The sequence below is a fragment of the Mixophyes fleayi genome, chromosome 4 (assembly GCF_038048845.1).
Source record: "Mixophyes fleayi isolate aMixFle1 chromosome 4, aMixFle1.hap1, whole genome shotgun sequence".
Lineage (NCBI taxonomy): Eukaryota > Metazoa > Chordata > Amphibia > Anura > Limnodynastidae > Mixophyes > Mixophyes fleayi.
In genome coordinates this window covers 246,522,012-246,541,918 of record NC_134405.1, presented here as the reverse complement: position 1 = coordinate 246,541,918, position 19,907 = coordinate 246,522,012, and the positions used below count along the sequence as shown (strand labels likewise).

At 38.7% G+C, this 19,907-nt stretch overlaps 1 protein-coding gene and 1 long non-coding RNA gene across 2 annotated transcripts; one reads left to right on the top strand and one right to left on the bottom strand.

Annotated features, from left to right (window-relative positions):
* Window positions 1–1,560: 1,560 nt before the first annotated feature.
* LOC142150108 (uncharacterized) lies at window positions 1,561–4,758 on the bottom strand. The gene is made up of 3 exons (XR_012691012.1): window positions 4,521–4,758; window positions 2,966–3,256; window positions 1,561–2,192 (listed from the first exon to the last, which is right to left on the bottom strand). It is a non-coding gene; the product is annotated as an uncharacterized LOC142150108 (long non-coding RNA).
* Window positions 4,759–8,218: 3,460 nt separating this feature from the next.
* On the top strand, window positions 8,219–18,699 carry GRPEL2 (GrpE like 2, mitochondrial). Its single transcript, XM_075209618.1, has 4 exons — window positions 8,219–8,332; window positions 16,164–16,317; window positions 17,791–17,872; window positions 18,233–18,699. The coding sequence occupies exons 1-4, from the start codon at window positions 8,259–8,261 to the stop codon at window positions 18,562–18,564; spliced, it is 642 nt and encodes a 213-aa protein (XP_075065719.1). The 5' UTR covers window positions 8,219–8,258; the 3' UTR covers window positions 18,565–18,699.
* The last annotated feature ends 1,208 nt before the right edge of the window (window positions 18,700–19,907 follow it).

Below are 19,907 nucleotides of genomic sequence, written 5' to 3'. Positions count from 1 at the left end.
GTGTCAATTCTCTCCAGCTGATTGAAGCGCTTCCAGATATACTTGACACCACGGGCAGACTTAGGCCAGAATTTTAGATCTAACAGTTATTATAACGATATATGTTTCTCGCCAAAACATTTTACAGTTTCCACATGTGACTTCAAATACCTTGTTTTAATACATCTTTTTTCTTCTAATTTGGTATGTATTTGTTCAGCTTTAATAAGTGCATTTTCAGCTTTAACATTTTCGGTACCTACGCAGCACATGTCATCGTGCATTCTTCTGTCTGGAAATAATACAAAATTTTTAATATACTATATACTATTGTCAGTCGTTCATCTACAAATTCCCTTACAAGTCGTTCAAGCAGTCAAACTCACTTTGTTTAATGTTTTTACGAATTTGCATCAGTCTCCGTTGTTCTTTATTTTTTAGGTCTGACCAACGCTTCTGTACTTGAAATTTATTTCTTTTCTTTCCTTTATCCTTTTGTTTTAATAATTTCTGCATTATTAATTCTTTCTGCTATTAACTCTTCAGTATTTTCTCTTTTGGCAGTCGTAGTCGTACTGGTCCAATAATTTTACCATCATCTCCACCTCTCTTGGGCTCATTGACTTTGCTCTTTTCACGGCCGCTAATTGTATTCCTCATTCTTCTCCAATACTTCTACAATTTTTTTCTCTACTTCTCGCACCTCCACCAACACGTTCTCCTCATCCGCCATCTTCTTACGCCCTCTGCGCCAGACAGGCTCCTCTGTAATTTTATACACTCAGACATGGGCGTTTGTTTCAGTTGTGGACCAATCAGTGGTGGTACCTGTACAGAATGGAGCATTGTAGGTGTAGGCCATTCATGTATAATAACCTCATGTTTGGTGAAAATATCAATATATTTAACCCCTGGTGGTCCTAGAAATACGAACTGATACTACGAGCGTTTTACACCTTACATCCATTGCCATACAAGGTAAGTTGTGATCATTATTTTTTTTTGTACCAGTGTGAATGTTAATATGTGTATATGCAAAATACTTATGGCTATACTTATTAGTATTAATTATGATACACTAGTACTAGTATAAATATAGTACCATATATTATTGAGTTTTTTTTATATCATCAGTGGACAAAAGATGACCATGATTCTTTCTTTTTATTTTTAAACAGAACCTGAAAATGTCAAATGATGGCAATATGGAGCTCATGAGGGATTTCATTGAGACTTATAGGGCGCACCCCTGTTTGTGGAAAATAAAATCAAAGGAATATTATAACAGAATGTTACGTAATGTGGCTATGTAAGAAGTTGTGAAAGCATGCCTGCCACATTACCCTGGAGCAAATGTGGAATTGGCAAAGAGCAAAATATAGAGCCTTTGGACTGTAGAAATAAGGTTGAGGCCTCAAAAAAAAATCAGGGGCAGGTGAAGATGACGTTTATGCGCCAAAGCTGTAATACTTGGACCTTCTGCACTTCATTTGTGAAATTAAATTACACGCCATTCCTGATGTGGTTCAAGCAGATGACATACCTGGAACTGTAAGTAAAATATATTACGCTGTTGCTGTGTAACAGGTTTATTACAGTAGAAATACATATCAATAAAGTTTGCACACATTACATGCTTATGCACAATTGTTACATACACTCATTCTGCCATGGCACAGCATCCTCCCCGTTAAAATATTGAAGGTATGCCTCCCTGTTTAATTTTGCACTGCCACTTGCATTTCTAAGGTGGCACGACTCTAAAGGTGGCAAGCCAACTACCTCTGTTTCTTCTACATTGTTATCCTCCAAGTATGTGAACTGTGTACACAGGAGGTTTTTCGTCTTAGAAAGTTATGCAAAACACAACAGGCCATCACCACTTTGTCTATTTTGTCCACATGCAGATTAATAGGAATATTAACTTCATAGTTTTTTAATTTAGCATGAAAGGGAGTCTGTTCCAATGCACCGCCATCAGACACTTTACCATTTTTTCCAATGTCCACAAATAAGAATTCATAATTCAAATCCACTATGGCCATTAGAATGATGCTGAAAAATCTTTTATAATTGTAACAAAAAGATCCACTGTTGGATGGAGGGATAATTCGGACATGTTTCCCATCAATGGCACCACCACAGTTTGGAAAATGTCAGTGCTTTTCAAATTCGTCCGCAATAATTTGCCATTGTTCTTCCTTTGCAGGAAACTGAAACATAAAGAAGAGTGAAAGAGTTTAATTACATGCATTTAATATTACACTCATTTTTTTCTCATTTTATCAATACTCAGCAAGCTGTCCTGTCACAAGAACTCATGATGGAATTTGAAGAGACAACTACAACTATTGTTCAGGGAAACCAGGTGACAGTCAACAGCCAGGATGTACCTGAGGTTGTAATTCCACCACAAACGCCACAGAAGAGGAAAAAAAAGCCTCTGTGAGGTTGATGAAAGTGATGCGCTAACTACAAAGATGGTGAAATGCGCAAACACTTTGATGGCCAAAAACCTGAATCACACACTTTTGACCTAATTGGAGCAATGCTAGCAAGCAAAATGAAAAGTGCTAGTAGACCGATACAAGTAGAAATGGAGAGAGTTTAGGGTGCGACCTCATGTATAAGGCTACCAAGGAAGATTTGTTCCCAGATACAATTTTAACGCCAGCAAACCACAGGCAGACACTATCATACATATTTCGGCATACACAGATGCAGCATGGTAGTATGGGAGGACAATATTTAATGCCAAAACTATTTCTGACTTCTACCCCTATACCCAGCTCAAACATGCAACAGTTCAGTTGAAGGTCATCACAAATGGATAATAGTGAAGTGTTGCAATATGAACAACTATTAACTGTATATTTGGCTGCTTTTATTGCTTTGTACTTTATAAATGTAATATATATTGTAAGTTTTATGTATGTAAATAAAACTATACATTTGTATCTAAAGAAGACTATTTGTGTTTACCAACCTTCATATACTGTTCATGGAGAACATCAATGATAGAATCACAGGTCTCAGGTATTATCAAACCCAGAGCTTGCAGTGAAATTGCTGTGCTGTATTTCAGATCAGCCAGTGTTCTTCCTGTTGCCAGAAATCTCTAGTGTAGCAACCAATCTCTCCTCTGCAGATATGGGTCTCCTTAAACAGGTGTCCTCTTCTGGATGATGGGGGTGACTAGTTGGAGCAGTTCCTGGAATGTGGGTTCTTTCATTCTCAGGAAATTCCTGAAGTCATTGGGGTTGTTGTCCTGTATCTCCTGCAGCAGGGACATATGAGAGAATGAGTCTCCTCTTGAACCACTCTTTGGTCCAACAACATCTATTCTTTCTACTTCTTTACCTTTGGGTCAGTACTTGCAGTCTTCTTGCCACAGTGAGCAGTAAAAGAGCAGTTGCTTGTTGTTCTTCAAAAGTATCAATATTAGTAAAAATAATAATTTATTTTGCGGTTGAGAACGAACGTACAATGTACACTTGCCTTCGCTTTTTTATGAGGTTTGGGGTAATTACTATAGAATATGCTCTGTCCCTTATTTAAATTTCTCGGGGATATCGTTAAATAGTCGGTTAAGTGTGTACAAATCTCTAATCTTTGCTCACGACAATATGGTGGTGAAAATTTGCCTCCTGGATGGTCAGTCTTTTGTTTATTGTCTAAAACATGACTAGTGTGTACGCATTAATCTGCATGATCATCGGGTCTTTCAGTCCTTGGTATAATAGTTAACTATATCACATCAGGAGAAAGTTTCTGTAGTGTGTACCCAGCCTAGCATATGGGGCTGAGGGTCATCACAGCTCAGTCACTAAACGCTGAGGCATATAAATGTAGTGATATTAGCATAAGATATTAAAGTTTGCACCACACTTAAACCTGAAATGTTCCACTCTTGCTCTCTGATGCAAACAATATAACAATAAGGACCATTGGATACCACAGGTACACTTGGTTGGTAACCTGGGTAGCATGAACTCATCAGATATATATATATATATATATATATATCTTTAGTGAATATCTTTTACAGTCCTTCAGAAAAGAAGCACTAAGGTTGACGTTGACCGTGTCCTTATATTATGAAGCAGTGCAATACAGTAATCAGACAACTCAGAAAGAGTTGTTCTGCACTTATGTTTCAGTCTATATTTAAAATATATGTATCAGCTGTGAGCATAGAGAAAACAGAGTAATGTTCGCACTAGGGAGGAAGCCTGCCTCCATAATATATCAAATGATAATTATATGATATCACGAGTAGGGAGGGGTGCACCAACAACTCAAGTAATGAGTCCAAAAAAGGAAGGGGAGCAAAGAAAGTTGTAGCTCAAAGAGCAAGGGCACTCTGGCTTCCAAAATTTAAATAGTCAGTATATCATATGTAACAGGGCAAATGCCTTTATTATAAAGGACTATATTCACGGACTATACCGGAGGGCGGTTCCTAACCCCCTCACCCAGGTCTAACCAAGGAGACTGTCACCTTACTATATTTAATATATATGTATCAGCTGTGAGCATACTTATCTGTCACCATGGAGACAAGACACTGGGCAGGACTCAGCAGGTACCAAACCTCCTCCTGATAAGGAACAAAGGATTAAAAAGTACTGTGACTCATACTTTGTGCAAACATTGTACATCATGTGGGTTAAAGTTCACAAGGGCCCCCTATGTAATTAGGTTAACTCTTATATAGCCATTCTACATCTGACTTTCATGTGTGTCCTATTTTATACAGAGATGAGCAACAAGATTTGTTTTATGATTTTCAAATTTTAATCATAAGATAACCATATCACTACATAAGCAGGATTCTCGAAATTGAAAGAAGCCATCTTCCCCAGTAACATGTGCTGCGCACAGAGTATTTCAGTAATTGGTGGCCGAGAGACATGCAGATTATACTCCCCGTCCGTTCTGATTGTGTTTACAGCCTACCCCTACAAATAACAACTATTCCATATCCCTCTTCAAACAATGGTTTTGGCTTGTTTTAGAGTTGCTTCTTTTAAATTTCAGAGTTGGCAACAGTGGTCACAGCAGTGGCAGATCCAGAGGGGTCCAGAGGGGTCATTTGGGCAACCCCCTCCCCCCTCTTATGCCTGCCGGCTGAGAGTCAGACAGAGAATCCTACCCAGCTGCCTCTGCTAGGAGTGAAAATGGGGGCAGGGCACTAAATCTTATCACTCTTAAAAAAATCTTAAAAATGATATCACTCCACTGCCTTGTTTGTACTATATTCAGAGCCATAACTAGGGCTGTGCGAGAGGGGTTACTGCCCAGGGCGCAAGGCTGAGGGGGGGGGGGGGGGTTATGAATATTTTAGGGTCATTAACACTAGGAGGTTGGCAGTTTTTAAGTTATGGCTCTGACTATATGAAATGCCTAAAATTCAGAGATGACAATGTAAGGCTGGGTACACACTACAGTGTTTTCAGCCGATTATCTGGCCAATCAGACGATAATCGACTGGCAACCGGTTGGCCCGATATCACAGTAGTGTGTACCCTGCAACTATGAACGATCATCGTTGCAAAGCCCATCATATCGTTGAAAGAGATTTTTAAACTGAACTACAAATCTCGTTTAACGATGGAACGATGCTGTTCCAATTCTGCAGTGTGTATGCACTCACGACTGTCTTGCATACACACTGCAGGCAGTGATATGTTCATGACAAGAGAAGTGACTTTGATCTTTGTAAAGTCTGTGATGTATGGTCATTTTCTGGTGACAGGAAGGAACTGGTACCACTCGGGAAAGTGTAACAGATGTATCCCCTGTGACCATAGCTCGATAACACTGGTCCAGTTGGTGACAGATAGCGGCACATGGAGGTGTGCGTGGCTATGTGATAAATGCAGCTGTGTTTTCTGGTGACATGATTGGGGAAGCCCATCATTGGGGGCCTGATTCATTAGGGAATGTTTCTGCAGATCTTGTGCGTATCATGTGCAATACCACACTGTGTATGCCCAGAACTGGGAGTTATGTGTGAAAAACAGGGAGATGCTGATGCACAAGCAAAGTACTTGCGAAAAGGAACACAATGACCACTTACACCATCCTACGACATTGGAAGGAAAAAGGGGCATGCGATGGGTGAACACCACTGGGAAATACACAAGTAGGCGTTTACTTCAGGGTGCACCTGATTAATACTCTGCTGCATGCAGTAATCTAAGAAATACCACACGTAACACTTGCACCAGCTCGGGGTCATGTCTAAGTCCAAGGCTACATTGGCAGTGCTGGATAAGCACAGCTCTGTGACTCTCATCATTTGATGCCAAAGCTGACCTTACACCTGCATACACTTCTCTTATTACAAACCATTATAAAAGGTTTAATGATGCACATTTACAATTGTTGAGTTTGTCATGATAGATTATATATATATATATATATATATATATATATATATATATATATATATATATACATCAAATTAATTTATTTACCTGCTCTTCTTCCTTCAGAGGTATTTTTTTCTGTCTGCTGCAGTGAATTTTTATAATGTATAAACTGTATTGAATCTTTTTTGAGCCACTTTAAAAATGCTTCTCTATGTGCCTGTTGAATAGTTTTTCACATGCTTCATTGCACTGTTTATTTAATTTCATTTTGGGAGGGGGGACTGGCTTGTCTATGTAGCTCTTATCTGTCTATAGTTTAAATATTTTTTTAAAAAAACTTTTTTTGTAAATACTTGTTTATGTGTCTGTTGTGACTCCCCCCATCCCCTCTAAAAAAGTTTGAGTTTCCTTTTTTCCAGATATGTTTGCTCTTTGTACCAATTTTTAATTTACGTAATTGTAACAATCTATCAGCTCTAGTTGTGAGGGGGACCACTGCCAGTTCCTTGGTTGTATACCCTGTGGTCCCTCAATTTATCCTTGAGTCTCCGCTTAAAGCCTTACCAGCTGTGCAAAATTAGAAAAGATCATGTTTAACCATAGGCAAATGGAGAATATTTGGTACAAATTGTAGAAGATACACATACATATACACACACACACACACACACACACACACAATAACAAATGTACTGGGACTGGACCACAGTAAGTCGGCAGGAGGACTCTGCACTTACTGGGGAGGCCTGCCAACCCACACGTGCCTTCTTCCATTACCTGCAGGACATCAGCTGGGATCAGAATAGGTATCAAAGTGCCTCGGAGCGGCGCATGTGCAAAGTGAAGGCAGGGGGTGGGGATAAAGGGAGCTGCGTATGAACAGTGTCCCCAGGTTGTAGATGATTAATAAAAAATAAAAAGATGCTAATTTGCAGATTGTAAGCTGGGCACCAAATAACCAGCTCCATCCCTGGGCACATATACCTAATGTATCAACCATTTAGTTACTGGAACTTGCATTAAAGGCACAAGAGGGAACCTCTGACCATACATTTCAGCACTGTATTCATCATCATGAGCTATTTATATAGCACCACTAATTCCGCAGCACTCTACAGAGAACTCATTCACATCAGTCCCATCTGTCCCATTGGAGCTTACAGTCTAAATTCCCTAACACACACACACACACAGACAAGGGTCAATTATGATAGCAGCTAATTAACCTACTAGTATGTTTTTGGTGTGTGGGAGGAAACCAGAGCACCCGGAGAAAACCCACGCAAACATGGGGACAACATATAAACTCCACACAGATAAGGCCATGGTCAGGAATCAAACTCATGACCCCAGCGCCGTGAGGCAGAAGTGCTAACCAAACCACTAGCCACTGTGCTGCCTCACCTTGCAGACATGAGATAAAGGGTGACATCGATCAAGATAACAGAGAAAGCCTTTACATACACAGTCACTCCGGGTGATATAAATTACTTTGCTATTTTGCAAATCTCCTAAATCAGAAATTCTCACCTATGATTACAGGGACTACATGCTAAACATTAAAACAATAATATGAACTGATCATGATCAGTCTTATATAAACGTATGTGATCTGTACCGAGAAACCTGGAAATGATTACAGACAGGACTATAAGATGTCTATTCTGCACAGGTCTCTTGTCTGCACTGACACAGATGCTGTGACACGTGACGCACGCTAGGGTCTGTGCCCCCTGCTGGGCCGTGAGTAATGCGGCGCGGTGGATGTTGGGAGCTGTAGTTTAAACCGCCCCTTATTCCTATTGGGCACTGCCTGCCTTGTAGTGGGGGGGCACGTTTGCGGTTAATGCGCATGCGTGCTGGGGTAGACGGACGGTGCTCAGAGAGACGGGAGAGCTGAACATGGCAGGTCTGAGGCTGAGTGCTGCTGCTCACCAACTGCGGTTACTGCTGTCACACGGTGTCCGGCATAGGAGGTGAGTGGTGAGGGTGCAGAGCATCATATAGAGTATATGGCATGTACAAGCAGCATAGCCACCATTTTGTGTATTAAATAATGAAGACTAACGTTTTAGCACCATGTCACACTGCGATCTATCGCTCCTTTTGGGGGACCGTAATACTGGTTTCCATAGCAACTGCTCCAAGTCCGACCATCCATGGACAAGGGGCGACAGAGGTGACCAGGATGGTTGTAGCTGCAGGGACTTGTTACTTGTGGGTGAGAACTGCTGGGCAACCTTGTACCTTTTTACTATCGCTCATGTAGGGAAGAAGCCATTTACTATGAATTATTTTCCCTTGTTAATATTTATAAAAATTGCTCTTTGGAATTGTTCACAGGATTAAGTATAACAAGATTGTATAATCTTTGTATAACAAGATTAAGACTTTGTATACACTGATGCTTGATATGCGTTTTAACTATGTTAGTAAAATGTATATAAACTGCATTGAGTTTATGTACGTAGTCTTTGATGTGTTTAGAAGTCTACAGTTTTCAACTACACCTGTCCGAAGTTCTGGAGTTGAATAACAAGTGTTCAAAATAATGCACATAAAATGCAAGCATGTATGGTCTCATTTGATACAATGATTTTTATTTTCAAATCTGCATGCACTTAACATGTTAAAATACCTGTTAAATGTATCATTGTATTGTGTTTTGTAGCAGAAGAATCATTCTTTGGGGCATATTTAAGAATGACCGCATTTTTAACACGGTCCCTTTCAATCCTTGTCACAAAGATGAGGATTGAAATGCGTCTATTGTTATGAAAAAAAACTGATTTAGGCCCCTTTGTTAGAGATCCCCAGTCTATTTATTTCTGGTATATCCGCTACAACACTTAATTTATTTGTACCTTTTTGAAAGAAAATGTTGAAAAACTGCAACCTAAAAAAATGTTTCTGAAATAAAAAGTTATTTTTTCTTGTGTTTCTAAAGTACATTGGGTAATGTTGAGTGCAACAGATGCCAATTATTCTTTCATTCTTACATTATAATTTAGAATTGTAAACATAATAGGAAAAAAAAAAGCAAAATCCTTTTTGCCACACATCTTGCTGGTTAGGCCAATCATCATCAACATTTATTTATATAGCGCCAGCAAATTCTCTACCGCTTTACAATTGGGAACAAACATTAATAAAACAACATTAATATACTAATACATACAGACAGGCAGAGAAGTAAGAGAACTCTGTTCGCAAGCTTGCAATCTATGGGACATATAGCCCAGTTCATATTGTCCCTTTTCCCTCCAGAGAACATTGTTTTGTTATCTGTGATTGTTGGTGGTCACAGTAAGCCCACCCATGGTGAGTTTAGGCCAGTTTTCTGATGATTAGATTGCCATGTATTTATACAGCTTTACAGCATTTACACAACCTCTTTTATTTATCTGTATTTGTTTGCCATAGCCATTGTTCCCAAAGATATGCACATACTTCACAGCAATTGTTTGACTTGAGGAATAAATTAGTGGCACATCTGTCTATTTTAGTCCATTTACATTAATCATTTACAAAAGAATTACAATTTACATGATAAAACACTCTTGATACCTTGTAATTGCCTTAGTCACCTTAAGGTTAAGACTTCATTTATATGGAAAGATAATTGGAAGAATTAAATTAAAACCCACCCAGGTTACACTCTCATTGTGTAGTTTAGTTTGTTAACAGGGGGGCATCATCCTTATCAGAGTTTCAGCTTGTCTATAATGTAAATGTTTACCCCTGACACTCAGGAATGTGGCATATATGTGTTGTTACCATATCATTAAATGCTTCCTGTGTCAGGAAGGCTGCTGGCATCCTACAGTGTGTCATATAATAAATATTCATTAACTGGTTGCCAGTTGTAAGTGGATTTTAAGATAGTTGTTTCCTTCAGACCCTTGTAGGAACCTTTTGTAATCTAGGACCATGAATGGTTGGGGGTGGATCTAGCATTTAAACTTCTCAGCTTTTCTGCAGCGCTAGCTATTTTAACAGGGTGGACTTTTGTAATAGAGCAAAGATATAGCTAATCATAGCAATGTGTAAGATGCTAATTCTCATTCTCTAGCACAGGTTAGAAAATGAAAAGTAATGTGTGGTTAGTTGCTATGGGTTACAGCACCAGTCTTCATAAACATCCCCTAATGTGGTTTTGTATTGAAATGCACATTTGATCTTCATTATCAGCAGTAAACAAGCCATGAGATCTATAGAAAGCTAGGGGAATTGGATATCAAAAGTTGATGTTTTAATGTTGTGATTACCTTTCTCCGGTCCTTTGTTCTGTTCAGGTAATGAATTATATAAGCTGTTATTTTATGTCAAATCTTTTGCTGTAATTTCTGGATAAATGTCAGTTTTAATTTATACCGGTGTTCCAAATGTTTGAACAAAGACTGTAGGGGCCCAAGTTCCCTTTACCACTCATACGTGACTAGGGAACAAGACCTACATGCATAATCTTACTGAACGGAAATTGCTGGCTCAGTCTGAGATTTGAGAAGATAAAACCAGTAATCTGGTGACTCTTAAACCTGATCATCCTCTCTAAGCAATACTCCATCCATACTCCTGTTTTCATTATGCAACTCGAGGCTAAGTGAATCAAGCAAAATATCGAACGATAATCCCATTTTCAAACAAGTGGCTTCCATTAAAATAATTAGGCTGAAACTTGCACATTTACCAGTGCATCATGGCCCCTTGGAAGTTTATGCTAGAGGATCCAGAAATGCTTGGCACTCTGTGGCGGAACATTGTTTAGTTTGGTTGCTCTGGGCAACAGACATTGCTATGCTGCCTTAGAACTGTCTGGCCCACTTTAAACTTCATTTTGTCTTTCCTTGTCTGCAGGTGTTGGCTCTGTGTATGATTCAATCACTAGCTGCTGACACCAGGCAACAGACAGCTTGGTGATGATGTCATAGGGAAGACAGTGTTCAGTGTTGCTAATGGATGCACCTTTGCAATGGACTATATGAATAGTAGTTTACTGCCACAATCGCTGCACATAGTGCCGCTGTTCTTCCATCTAGAACTGAATTTTGAAAAGATTCAGAATCTGAAACCTGCTACTGGGATTCATAGATGCTCCTACAGAAAGGTATTTGTGGAGCCACAATAATAAAATGAAAAAAAAAACAAACACATTTTTAGGCAGATACTGGATTTATTACACTTTTTAGTTAATTATGGGATTATCCTTTAGGCGATACAGAAAAGAAAAAAAAATATAGGTACCATAATAACCTACTAAAGAGCCTGAGTAGCATAACACTGCAAGTAGTTAAATCTATTAACTGATATTTTACTAAACAAACTGTGACTTTCAGTCATACTTCATTGTATGAAGATGTTATAATGTAGTCGCTTGCTATTATATATATTTGTTTAAAAAGGTTTATGCTGTAGGTTGATTGCCATGACTCGCTGCTCACTGATGTGGGTTCTGTATTGCTGAAGCAACATTCCTTGTTATCTCTACCCAAAGTGGAAATTTCTAGTATGTTGGTATTGCATCAGTGTTACCACTAGTTGCAGCATGCATACAGCTGTTTATTCTGTAGTCTTGCCCATTTACAGTTTGCTAGTAAGGTACCTTGCCAGAGGAATGTTACTGGAAGTTGTTTTGAAAGAGCTCCTAATTTTAAGTTGTCAGTCTGATATCATGTCTTACTTCACATCCCCTTGCCAGGTCATTAAAACTGTCCATATGTGTAAAACTGATAATGGGCAACCTTGGTGGTCACCAGCTTTTGTGAGGGATGTTTGCAGCAGGGTTTTACATGTGACTTTGTTAAGTCAAACTTGCTGAGAAGAAATACAATAACTTAAAGCATACTGTAATGTTGGGTAATTTATACTTCACCAACACCATGTTGCAAATTGGCTGGTGCTATGGGAAATGTGGGGCACCAATAGCAAGTGAAATGGTAATTGAAACAGTCTAATAGATATTGGATAGTGGCATTGTGTTTATGTCCATCTTTCTCGTTTTAAGGAGCAAATTCCAAGGCCATCTGAAGTTTATGATTTAAGATGGCATGCTACTAAGTTTCTATGACGCATCCAGATCCATCTTGTGACGTACCTTCACTTGCCTTGTTGGGAAGTGCTGGTTAATGATGACTGTATGTGGGTAAATATTTGTTGGCCAGTTTTGGTAATTTTCTGTGTGTATATCATCCGTGGAATTGCAAGATGCGACCGTGGACAAATGGTACTTTTTAAAAATGTTTTTGGGATGAGAGAGTAAAAATCCTACGAAAATTTGCATTTTCGTAGGATTAATTCTTGCTGTAAAATCATATACTTTGCAGCATGTGCGTACATTGCATGTCATTATTATGGGTCCGCAATTAATTGTCTTGAATGTATGGCAGTTATATCCTGTCACTTAGTTAATAACCGGTAAACTTTTACTTTAAAGATATTTCATAACTGAGGTTTAAAAAATAATTGTGGTAAGAAGAATATCCGAGATGATACTGAAGAATGAGGTCACTCTGTTTTAAAAATGAACTAATGATATTTGCAGAGTTTCAAATCTTAAACTAATTTGAATAAACTGTATCTACGCTTTGAACAAATGAAAGGCTCGGTCTAGTTTTGGTTTTCCTCACACATATGACATTTGTATTGGCAGTTTTCCAGATGCTCTTAGCTGCAGTATGTAAAGCACAATCCTCACAGAGGGCGGAGAGAGATGAGTGGAGGAGGACGCTGCCTCCCCCAGAATCCATTCTACTCTTTCTCTCCTTCACGTAGTCCCAGTCACTGAAAGATGTGTAACGCTGTTCCTACTGAAGAGGATAGGCTCTCCTTATTTCACTTTACAAAAGTAGAAGAAAAATCTGCCAGTTTAAATTTTCGGTTGAGAGAACGTGTATTGGTATTTTATTAATACAGTTAACAGGTTGCAGTAACAATTTGCATATAACAGTCTTGTGTAAGTGCAACGTTGAAATTGATTTCCCAGGATAGCAATTTAATATTAAAGGAGGGCAGCACGGTGGCTAAGTGGTTAGCACTTCTGCCTCACAGCACTGGGGTCATGAGTTCAATTCCCGACCATGGTCTTATCTGTGCAGAGTTTTGTTCTCCCTGTGTTTGCGTGGGTTTCCTCCGGGTGCTCCGGTTTCCTCCCACACTCCAAAAACATACTAGTAGGTTAACTGGCTGCTATCAAATTGACCCTAGTCTCTGTCTGTCTGTGTGTGTGTGTTAGGAAATTTAGACTGTAAGCTCCAATGGGGCAGGGACTGATGTGAGTGAGTTCTCTGTACAGCGCTGCAGAATTAGTGGCGCTATATAAATAAATGATGATGATATCTATTTCAACTAGGAACATTTTTTCTCTTATGGCTATTGACCAAGGCTGTGGACACAGGCATTTGTTTTCTCAGTCTTTCATTCCTGCTTTTGTTTTTGTTTTTCTTTAGACAGATGATTAAAAAAACCAGATGGTCTGGTGTTTTCCTAAGATAAAAGCAACAACAATGCACATAGACAATATTGTTGCATTTTTGGGCAGCACCATAGTTAGCATTGCTGCCTCAGGTCACTGGGGTCATAGGTTTGATTCCAACCGGGGCCCTGTATCTGTGTGGAGTTTATATGGTCTGGCAGTGATTGGGTGGCTGTCCTCTGGTACAATTTCCTCCCACAGAAACACATACTGGGAGATTAATTACCTTCTGGCAATAAAAGGACAATAGTGTGTGTGTGTGGGTGGCAATTTAGCAGCATGGACAGAATGATTACATATTTTCTTCATAAATAGCATTGGTACTCTAAAAATAAACAATAATACATAAATATTTTTAATTTATTCCATTTTTTAGTCAAGTTTAAAAGAACAAAAACAAAGATTGCTCTCTGAGTATAGGTCTAAAGATACATATTATGCTTAACATACCCGTGTGCACATCCCCTTACTCAAAAATGAAACATCAGCTACTGGTAAATATTAAGCTCAATAGAAAAATATATTTTCCTTATCTACTTGGGTCACACAAAACATTTTTATATTATTTAGCTGATGTTTGTTTTTAGCTTAATCGCTTCGACTTTGTAGCCTCCCATCTGTACTGCTCTTGTTTTTCTGCTATGCCCTTATTAGTTATATTTAACTGCAATAAAAATATTCGCTCATTTGGTGAATTCCAACATGACAGGGAAGCAGTGAGGAGGTTTGTTGTTGAGTTTCAACCCTTGAGAGGTCTTGCCAGTCCTATAGCCATTAAAACTGGTGCTTCTCAACTATTTTCCAGATAATACTGGTGCTCTGAGGCTTTTTAAAAAACCCTTGGTGATTGCAGGGGTACAAGCGGGAGGACACAGCTTCATGCAGATATTTAATGGATAACTATAGCTCACTCAGCCTGCTCTAGTGATAGGACACAAAGCTGTATGGAGAAAAGAATGACCTGTGCGATCTTCATTTCCTCTTTCAGTTCTTGGGAAGAGGTACATTTGCATATGAAAGACAAGCTGATTACACAGGGCCTCTGGGCTGCATGATTCATAAGAGTACAATGGTGGCTGTGTGGGAGGGTGGCCATGTGGGGGAGGGGTCCTCCCCCACATGTGTGACCTCACTCCATCACCTTTGGATCCAGTCACTGACTTTTTTTTTAAATGGAGGAAGAGATTTTTAGAGATAATCTACCTCATCAGGCCTCTGTCTGCACCCAGTGTTTTGTAGCTTCCTGGAAATGTTTGTGCCATTTACTTCTGTGATCTTTGTGGAGTTCAAGCAGAATGTCCCATGTGACAAGTAATGGTTACTGCACAATTGGGATGTCTTGAGTATACAGGTAGAGACATACAGAGTATAAGATGTTCCAAATTGTGTGTGTTTTTTTTTGTTTTTGTTTCTTAGTAGTTGTTTTTTTTTGTTTTTGTTTTTTATACCAAACTTTATTCTCTTGTTTCAATATCAATGTAGACCATGTTTAGAAAAGTGACATTGGCTGCTCCTAACTGTTTTTATTCAGTTTTATTGTGACTCGCAGAGTGAGAAACCTGATGTGTAATAATACTATTACAACTTCGACTCTGAAATTTGAGAAGGAAATTTTGTGTAACCTTCTTGAGGTCAAACTCTCAACATATAGGGAAGCTATTCATGCAGTTTGTGACCTTGTGTCAATTACTGAGGACTTTTTGTATGTTGATTGACATAAAATAGATAGAATAAGCATTTAGGGCAGTTTTGACAGCTTAAAGGAAGCTGAGCAACCAATATAGTACCATCCTTTAATAGAAACAAATATCAATGCATTTCTTTGTGCAGACTGGATTATATCTAAATCTTTTAACTATGACGCACATAAGATATCTTTAAAAAATACATATTTTAATACAAACCATCCACTAAGTTTATTATAAGGCCACCATATTTATAGATTAGATGAATTCACACTGAATTTTAATTACAGGAAAACTGTATTTGACAAAATTAAAGTCAAGTGCATAGAAGGAAGCAATTTGATGGGTGAAATTATCACTAATGTATTATAGAGATCTACTTCAAATAATGAAATAATTTGTTTTATATACAGTGTCTCTGCTTCTCGTTCCTGGACATGCATGTCAATGAATGCTACTCATGTGTTGTGTGTAATTACTGTAACAGAAGGTAATAGTGCTGGAGATCAATATAGTTCTATTCTAAGGCTAAAGTGAAATCTGTAGTCAAGACTATAAGCTTCTATAGACATGAGCAAATTACCTTTTTATATAATTTATAATATAATTTAATGCTTCTGTGTAACTCATAGAAATCTTTCTCTATTACAGGGGTTTTGTGTGTGTATATAGTACAGCACCTCAGCAGAGAAGCTCCGGGGACCAGACCACCTCAGACGATGGTAATGTGGATCCGAGGTCATACAGTGTGCGGACTCTGGAGAGGAAAGCTCTCAAACTTGAAGAGGAAGTGCAGAATCTATCAGTGAGTTCCATGCAAATCTTATCTAAAAATACCTTTCCGCACTGTTCATAAACATATTTTAGGTATGTTGCATGCACTCCCTCATGTATCATTGCTTATGCTCTAAAGATCCCATATCTGTATATTCATTTCTCTGCATCATTTTGTATGAGAAATTGGGGCATCGATACTTTGGAGGGTTGTTGATTTATATATCTGGCTCCAGAATCTGGTATATATAAGAAAACACACCTTCAGGATGGGTATAAGTGATCCTAAGCTGAGAAGACTAATCTATTTAGTGGCATTTTCTAATGTGAGTAGGAGCTGCCATGTAGCCTGCTCTACTTGTTAAATATTCTATTTTGATAGAAACAAAGAGCTACAGTTAGTCACTTGACAATACAAATCTCAGTCTAGTGCAGGGTTTGCCAAACCCAGTCCTCAGGGCTCCCCAACAGTGCAGGTGTTCTGCATCACATGTGACATAATGAGGACCACCTGTGGATCTGTTACAATGTGTCAGTCCGTAATGAATACACCTGTGCTCCAGCAACTAGATATGGAAAACCTGCACTGTTAGGGAGCCCTGAGGACTGGGTTTGGGAAACCCTGGTCTAGTGTACTTATACTTGATTCAAACTAGCATAACGCATATGACCCTTTATTAGAAGATTAAAGTAATAAAAATGCAGATCATCAAAATTTCTTTAACAATATTGCTTTTCGATACCTTTTTTTTTTTTTTTAATGGCCAAAAAAATAAAAAAGCAACAATTCTCTACATGCTTTTAAATCTAACCTCCCTGGTTTAATTTTCACACCCAGCTGATGCCAAGCAACTACAAGTATTGTAACATCACTAGGCAAATGAATTCATATAATTACAAGAAATAAGAAATATAAATAAAAGCCGATGAAGAGTCTAAGATTGGTGTGTGATGCATCTGCTGAAGAGAACAACATGAATAACCAATAGCAGAGTGTTTTATGGAGTGGAAATTGGGTAAATTGATGTAGATGGTCTAACAGTGTGCTCTGCAATGTGGCAACACAACTGGTCAGGTATTTATATAGCGCCAATAATTCCGCAGCGCCGTACTGAGAACTTGCTCCCTTCAGTCCCTGCCCCATTGGAGCTTACAGTCTAAATTCCCTAACATACACACACAGACTGAGAGACTAAGGGCAATTTAATAGCTGTCAATTAACGGTTTTTGGAGTGTGGGAGGAAACCGGAGCACCCGGAGGAAGCCCACACAAATACTGGGAGAACATACAAACTGCACACTGCCACCCTGCTGCCAACATGATGGAGGACTTCTTCAGTCTAATGATGGGAATGATAAAATAGGGCACACAGAACTAAAATCACTGATTTCATCCCAAACATCAATGTGTAAAACATATATTTAAAATGACCAATGTAAAGGCACAGCTTGGCATCACATATATTTATAACATGTGCTAATCATCCTTTCTGTTCTCTGCTAGGAATCTTACAGGAGGGCCATAGCAGACTCTGAAAATGTTAGGAAAAGGACACAGAAGTTTGTGGAGGATGCAAAACTGTTTGGTAAGAAATTGTAGACTATTGTTTATTTCTTGTGGTAAACTATAGTCCTTGGATTAGTTTTTCATTGAGCAAATAATTTCGTCACTCTTAAAATATTGCTATGTTTTAAGGGTGAGATACATTTTAAGTCTTAACCCTCTCCGAACTTGTAGTGGTGTTTTGGGGGATAAACATCCCATGGGAGCCTGTGGCAGGTGATACGTGTATTCTGAGTCCCTAAATTGGATGGAGACTGCAATTAAATCATGTGGTCGAAGTGCGGAAACATTCCTGGAGTAGCCCTTAGTCAAACTGTGTAGAGCACATCCCATAATAATTAACTGTTTTGGAGAGACTGGAACTGAGACTCTGTTTTTGCAGGAATCCAGAGCTTTTGCCGTGACCTGGTGGAGGTGGCAGACATCTTGGAGCAGGCACTTGACCAAGCAGCAGACGAGGGGATTAAGGATATGTCTGAAATCTTGGCTAAAGTGGATGGGAAACTACAAAGTGTGTTCACAAAGCATGGGCTGCAGAAAATGGCAGCAATGGGAAGTGACTATGACCCTTATGACCATGAAATAGTTTGTCATGTGCCTGCTGAAGGAAGGAGACACGGGAGTGTGGCAACTGTTAAACAAGATGGGTACAAGTTACACGGCCGCACCATACGGCATGCTCATGTCGGAATAGCAGTGGAAACGCAATACTGAGAAAAGCCGAAACGGGACCCCTTCTATATTCCTCTGAAAAGTCCTCTTATTTATAGTGTTGTGTTTAGAGTTTAGAATATTACTTTTTGTTTTCCTTTTTTTTTTAAAAAAAATAATAAAAAAAAATATCCCAGAGACCTTAAACAAAGTCTCTTTGCTCCATGAGAGCCACCAGTGTTTACTCACCTGCTGGAGTGCCTCTGTGCACTCTTGTCACCCTGGGGAATTAAGGGACTGACATAGCTTTATTTTTATTTATTTATTTTAGTATATTAGATGGTAGAAATAATAAGTAATGGATATATGATGTTGGGAAAATTATCAGGTATGAGAAATATCTTCAAGAAGTTAACTGTTTTTATTTTCAGCTTGAAGGTAAATGCATTCCTCCACATTGCTTTTCTAAAACATATGCCCTACAGACATTTCTAAAGCATTCCTAAGGGTTAAAAGTTATGGACTAAAGAATAGATAATGCATTCTTCATGTGTAGTCGATCAGCATCATAGTTAATAATTTAACTTGTTTTGGCCCTGTTTGCTGTATTCAGAAACTTTTTTTTTTTATTGTATTTGTATTTGCTTTATGGAATATATCATCTTGCTCCTAAGAAGATTTATAGAGCATAAAGATAATTTCTTGTGGAGAACAAAATGCTTAGTTGTACAACTGTCTATTATAACAATTTATTAACGTGCTCCTCTCTTCACCTGAAACCTGATTCTCCTCTGTTCTTTTCACAGCCCCAGCCCAAAACAGGAGAAAGGGGGCTGCTGAGCTGGGGGACCAATCACAAGGCTCAAGAGATTGCGACTTGTGATTGGTCCTCCTACTTAAAGCCCTCTCTGTTATAAAGTGTTGCATTGGATTGATTTACGGGTGTCCCTAGGAGGAACATGTTCATAAAATGTTACAGAAGATGGCAGTGCAGCTTAAATGAAACGTTAACTTGCCCTCATTAGACTGCCAAAACAGAGGATAGGTAAATGAGACGGCTTTCATACAAGCATATCTCGTTTTGCATAATAGATTCTCTTTTAAGTCTCTCTAAAGGAAGGAAGATTGCATCATTGATCTCTCAATTCTCTGCCTCTCAAGCCTCTGAAAGTCCACTCTTCCAGTCACTAACATCTGCTTGGGTTAATTACTTTTGCCTCTGTTGAACATCTTTAACTCTGTTGCCATTAACTTTGCAAACCAATATCTTGCAATCTACTAAATCTTGATTAGTGTTTGTCAGAGAACCTATGTCATACAAAATGCCATTGCAAGATCGAAGTAACTATTGTGGCTTTTTTATCCAAGCTACACCCATCCTTTGCTAGTTTAGACAAAGCTTTAAA

What these genes read in the sequence shown, in the direction of transcription:
- GRPEL2 (XM_075209618.1), top strand. Translation starts at nt 8,259, where the DNA reads ATGGCAGGTCTGAGGCTGAGTGCTGCTGCTCACCAACTGCGGTTACTG. An exon ending in CACGGTGTCCGGCATAGGAG is followed by an intron (nt 8,333 to 16,163) that starts GTGAGTGGTGAG and finishes TCTCTATTACAG; the next exon opens with GGGTTTTGTGTGTGTATATA. An exon ending in AGGAAGTGCAGAATCTATCA is followed by an intron (nt 16,318 to 17,790) that starts GTGAGTTCCATG and finishes GTTCTCTGCTAG; the next exon opens with GAATCTTACAGGAGGGCCAT.